The following is a 5679-nucleotide window of genomic DNA, read 5'->3' on the forward strand; positions in this document are numbered from 1 at the left end:
GGGGTCTGCATGTTGACGATGCCGAGCCTCTGCTCCGTCTCATTCCCGCCACTCTCCGGCGACCAGCCTCCAGACTGCAGGTGGAGCAGATGCGTGTCAACACCGCCGAGCCCCGCCCCCTTCCTGCGCATCCGAGCGCGCGCGCGCGGCCGCCAACAAGACGGACGCACTTGTGGATTTAGTGGGAAATTATATTGGAAATATAACTTAAAAAAACTACTCCATTTTTGTATAAAGATATTTTCCTGGTAAATTAGACAAAGATATTATCTTTATTACACAGTTGTTTTTATTATTAGCAAAATTCCATATTCATAAAGCCAAATGGTCTAAATTCAAACCTAGAATGAAACCAATCAGTCCTGTTAATTATTAAACAATTTCAAAACCAAAAGGCAATTCGAACTAATTTGAAACGTTTTTTTAAACCCCAGCGGTTATTGGATTGATGTAATCTTTTCTCATATTGTAATTATGTCTATAAATATTGTATTTTTTACTTTTTCTGCAATTTGTACACATTTCAATCCTCCCTGAGAATTAACTCTGTTGTATTGTTATCAATATTATAAGAAAAAAACGTGTGGATTTAGGAATAACACGTGACGCCCATTCTCACTACCCCCCCCCCCCCCGCTCTATTTCTGACTGATAGAAAAATAAAACGACAAATGTAAAAGACTTTTATTTTGAAGTTTGAGCTTCCCACATACTTTCTGTTAAGCACGATAAACAGCATCCCAAACATACACATTTTTATTATTTTACAAGTTATTTGATTTTTCTAGAGGGGTTTTTGACCATAAACATGAATATGTTTCAACATTTGCATGCATTTACAGTCCAGTACCATCATATGCAGCACAGGTGAGTCATGTTAGTGAGAACATACATTTTCCATATGCAGAATACTGTTAGATGTAAATAGAAAACGGGCTTCAAAAAACAAACTACGGAGCATCTGGTGTTTGACCTCTTGTGCTTCGTGTGAAGAACACCTTAAAGTGACTTTAATAAAAACATTCCGGCTGCCGCGGTAACGCAAATATTCTGCTTTACATTTTGAAGATGGGCCTTTGATGTCCAACAATCCACACTTCAGTCCGCTTTTACACACCTAAGATGACACACAACACATGCACACAAAACGCACACGTCTCTGCTAAAAATGTTATAATTCCAGGAAATGGAAAAACTCCCATCAGTCTCGGCTGTGGTGGAAGCTGGAGGGGAAGAAGGTTCCTTCGCCGTCGCTTCCTAAGGAACCGCATGGACTTTCCTCAGAGCAGCTCGTGTCCTCGCCCGAGTCCTCGCTGTAAGGCAACACATCATAACTCAGTTAAGACCCGCCCTCGCCATCTGTCTCTTAACTTGATTCAATTAGTTACGTAAAATCACAAGTACGCACTTTATACAAAACCCAACAGTTTTGCTAAAACGAGGATCAATTCGTGTGTTTCTGACGCAGAGTTCTAGATCTGGATCACAGCAGGAGGAAGGCCCGGTTCTGCTTCTGCATCAGTCCGTTCAAAGTCTGGATGCAGACGAGATCCTTCAACAAACATTTGTCTTCCTGAATATTTTCATGAGCCAGTTTAAGATCCGACTCAGGCTCCAGAAAACCAAAGTTTTTTAAAAATATTTCTGGGACATGAACCTCTCTGCGATCAAATCCTGAGCTGAAACTGTATCACAGCACGCTTAACCCTTTAAAAGCAGACTTTAGAACCAACTGTTCTTATGGGTGGACACAGGAAAAATGGGCAAGCCTGTGCGGGGCACACAGGTGACACCCCCCCCCCCCCCCCACACACACACACACAGAGCTGGTTGACCACTAAGAGAAAACCTTCATGTACATTTATTTCTACGGTCATGTTGGACGGAACACTAATGCAACATGGAAGGGAAAGGAGCGTTTGCTCATCACGTGCACACCCCGCTGCACACCCCGTGCAGCGTTTGCGTGCGGTTAGTAAGGAGCCAGTACTCCCACCTCACTAAGGACTAGAGCGTTTTTGTGTCCTGCAGTGTAGAAAATCACACAAACTTGTTTTTTTAACTAATGAATCAATATTAGGGTAAAAGAAACGGATACAAATGAAATAGAAACGATCTCCGGAAAAGGAAAAGGGAGGAATGAACGCTCAGACTCCAAACCTTTGGCTCTGGTTCCAGCTCCTCTCAGGAATGGTCGGCAGAGCGGGAACGCTGAAGTGACAGCTCTGAAGGCCCTGGGCGGTTCTCCTGGACACAATCCAAACCAGCTTTTTGTTGTCCGGTTTGCTGCATTGGCTGGAGTGGTAGGCGCTCATGCACTCGGCCACCAGCTCCTTCCATCCGAGCAGCTCAGCGTCGCTGATCTGCAGAGTCGACAGGAAACAGCCGAGAGTGAAAACGTGAAATGAATCGCCGAACGCGGAAACAAATCTCCAGAGAAAACCTACTTTTAGATGCTTTTGAAACTGTTGGACAGTCTTCATCACCGAGAACGACTCAAACTCCTGAGCGACGAGCGACAGCGCCAACACCGACGGCTGAGAAGACGGGGAGAAGGAAGGGCTGCGTCAGCTCCCGGACGGTCAGCGAATGCAGCAAAGCTGACAAAATGTCACCTGAGAACAATTCTTACTTTTGCTTTAGAGAAAACAAGCCGGCATAAACAGGCTTTAAGCTGGGCTTCCAGTCTCCCAATGCTTGGGATCTCCTCCCTTCAAATATATAGGGGAACTTTACGTGATCCGCCGTACAGACCTCATAAAGAACAACCTGTTTGACCAGCTCAGTGCAAAGCGGGACAACGTTCCAACAGCAGCTGGAAGGAGGAGACGCGTACCTGCCGGCAGACTGGGAGGCGATGGCGGAGTGGTAAAGCTGCAGGAAGGTCAAGGCCGTCACCGCTTTGGGATCCAGGCACAGTTTCTCCGAGATGATCTTCTCCATGCGGCTGAGGTCCGACACCGTGAACCTGCTTTGGCTGATGCGGATGAGTTCGTGGGTCGGCGAGACGTCGGCCTCCTCCTCAATCATTTTGGCGGCCATGTGAAGACAGCAGACTCCGATGCAGGGGACGTGTTTGCGCTGCACCTGTCACCAAAAACATGGAAATCACCTTTCATGATATCGCCGCTTGGCATAATTCAGTTTTCAATGTTTCTTTTGCAACAGCATTCTGCTCTGCATTCTGATTGGCTATCGACCTTGTCAATCAAGCTTCTCTGTGCCATGTCTCCTGTACAGAATGTATTCATTTTAACAAATTAGAAATCTTCGTCCCGATCAGATCTCTGTTTTAATTCTATAATCCTGGACTTGTGTCTGAACTTTGAGAGTTTAAACAAAGAGAAAAGTGAAAATGTGTAACGAAGAGTTTCAAAAATCTACAGTTAGTGTAAAACATATAGATGACTACTTTATGGATTTTCCCTGTCCAGGTTATTTTCCTATCCTAGTTTTGAGTTCATGAACTTTAGCACTCCTAAAGCTACGGTGGCCCAGAAGTACAAATTACAACAACAAATCACTCAACACTTAAACACTTTAAAGAGGAAAATTGTGTTTCTTTTTGTTGCCTTTTTCTAATGATGGACACCTATAAAGAAAATTACGATAAAAATTGCATTTGAGAGTATGTCTTCATTCAGATCGTATTTGTGACGAAGAAAATACGCCGCAAGAGCCCGCGCAGACGAAGGGGGCGGGGTTATTACATGCCGACATCGCGGCCACAACTTAGAGGTGAATTTCTAATGAACTCCTACCGCTCTGCAGAAACTATGTCCTAGAAAAAGGTTGTTTTTTTTTTAGATTTTGGCTAAAAACGGCATCATCGTAATTAAAAAAAACACTGGGAACGCTTTGAAAAGAAATAAAACAACATTACATTTTAGAAACCAAAACAAAAAAAATAATTGTTACAATTTTTTTCCCTTCAGGGGTTCCTTAGAAATCAAACTAAACTGTAAAAAATAAATGAAACAAAATAAGAAACATGAAAAAGGTTTTGAAATAGAGTAAAAACTGAAGGAGGTTATTCTCCAAACGGTTAATACATCAATCACTGAACTGTTGCAGTGGGCGTGGCCAGAAGCTCCACGAAATATCTTCCATTGAAGACAACGCTATGACAAATAACCTCCTGTTAAGGTGAACAAATGTCATCATCCAATCAGTGACGTCCAAACTGTCTTGTGACCATTTTCAAATGTCACTATGCTATGTATAATAACAACAATAAAAGCATTTTATTCTATTCTATTGACGCTTTGCACTTTAGAACCACTTGTGCTAAAATCCTTTAAAGGGCAAATAGGTTCATGGATTAAAAGCATGTATAAATAGTAACTTGACATCTAAACTCTATCAGAAGTGACAAAGTGATGGATTTTAAGATTCAAAACAGAGTCACAGAGTTACAGACTGCCAGAGGTTTTGTTACCTTCATCAAGGTGAGAAATCTGTCAAGCAAATTGACAGCTTGGACAAAGGTTTGGGTGCTGTAGCCAAAGAAAGTGGTCAGGCCCCACAGTTCCTCCACCCGGCTGTCCCGGCACTTTGCAGACACCCCACTGGAGTTCTTTGGGCGGAGGGGACATGGAAACATATTTATACCACTGCAAGAAATAGAGAAAGACGTGAAGCAAAAGTAGGTCACCTCTGCAGGAGTGGACTCCATCAGCTTCAGGCCCGTCTCTCTGGGGAGAACGCTGTCCTCTTTGGCACAACATACCTTCAGCTTTTTTAAGAGCAAACTGTCAATGCCAGGAAGATCCCTCATCCTGGAGAACAGCCACACACAAAGAAAAACAACGAGAAATGTCACCAAAAAATGATTCTTATAGGCTGAGGAGATGAGCCCACGTGACCGTTTGAGTCCAAGCTGGGTAGGGGTCAATCACCAGCTGACCTCAGACTGTAAACACATGTATGTATGCAGACATGATGCTGGTTTCCAGACAAAAACTGACGTGTGTGGAAAATATGCAAGAAAGAAAATGTGACTCCAGTCAGAAATTTTTTATCCTTTAGCTTAAAGACTAAATTCTCCGAAGCTTCATAATTGATGACGTTGTTTCGAAAAGGTTCTTTGCATTAACAATGTAATGTAGAAATAGAATCAATGTGAAGCCCAGACAGACAGGTATGTGTCCTGGCTTAGCTAGCTAGCTAGCATGCTAGCCTCAGTGGACAGACAGATCCGCTCCTCTCGGTTTACCTCGCCGAGACGCTTCCGTCGTGTGAAACACCCGAACCGCCTCGAAAAGGTTCCGAACATCATTAAATCATCTTTACGTCGACGTGTTTACACAAACAAACAAACAAAACAAGACGGTCGACGGGGCCACCGGGGCGCGACACCCCGAGAGAACGGAATTTCACCCGCCCTCTACCCGAATCACATAAACTCTGTTACCCATCATGCAATGCTTTGGGCGCGACGCACTAGCGTCACGGGTGCCTGTCAGTAGTTTTGGCGTCCTTTTCAAACTCTGAGCTGAAGCGGCGTCACTTTCACAGGCGAGTTACAAACAAACTAAACTCTTGAGCACATTTGCTTAGCTTTAAAACATCTGAAATGTTGACCGGTGAAAAAGTAAAGGTCAGGTTTCTAAAGCTAAGGGCGGATGTTGTTTCCATGGTGACGGAACCCGTTTTAGCTAGGCTTGTTCGCTAAATCTG

General features: G+C 43.7%; 1 protein-coding gene across 3 annotated transcripts; it reads right to left on the reverse strand.

Annotated features, from left to right (window-relative positions):
• Positions 1-669: 669 nt before the first annotated feature.
• LOC101159996 (cyclin-G2) lies at positions 670-5553 on the reverse strand. Of its 3 annotated transcripts, none has more exons than XM_078953334.1 (8): positions 5414-5553; positions 4655-4778; positions 4439-4576; positions 2837-3087; positions 2633-2711; positions 2448-2537; positions 2161-2363; positions 670-1313 (listed from the first exon to the last, which is right to left on the reverse strand). In XM_078953334.1, exons 2-8 carry the CDS (start codon positions 4775-4777, stop codon positions 1202-1204), a joined length of 996 nt encoding a protein of 331 aa, XP_078809460.1. In that variant the 5' UTR covers position 4778; positions 5414-5553; the 3' UTR covers positions 670-1201. The 3 variants fall into 3 exon arrangements, with proteins under 3 accessions (XP_078809460.1, XP_004072097.1, XP_011477066.1); XM_004072049.4 differs by having other exon boundaries at positions 5216-5456; XM_011478764.4 differs by lacking the exon at positions 5414-5553 and adding an exon at positions 5216-5401 and having other exon boundaries at positions 4439-4613; positions 4730-4778.
• Between the last annotated feature and the right edge of the window lie 126 nt (positions 5554-5679).

Source organism: Oryzias latipes, chromosome 9 (genome assembly GCF_053564925.1).
Source record: "Oryzias latipes strain Hd-rR chromosome 9, Olatipes_Hd-rR_3.1".
Lineage (NCBI taxonomy): Eukaryota > Metazoa > Chordata > Actinopteri > Beloniformes > Adrianichthyidae > Oryzias > Oryzias latipes.

Bases quoted from the DNA above. Each gene is read 5' to 3' on its own strand.
- LOC101159996 (XM_078953334.1), bottom strand. From the start codon at position 4,777: ATGAGGGATCTTCCTGGCATTGACAGTTTGCTCTTAAAAAAGCTGAAG. The intron at 2,538-2,632 runs GTAAGAATTGTT...CCGTCTTCTCAG, and splicing joins TTGTTTTCTCTAAAGCAAAA to CCGTCGGTGTTGGCGCTGTC. The intron at 2,364-2,447 runs GTAGGTTTTCTC...TCGACTCTGCAG, and splicing joins AGTTTCAAAAGCATCTAAAA to ATCAGCGACGCTGAGCTGCT.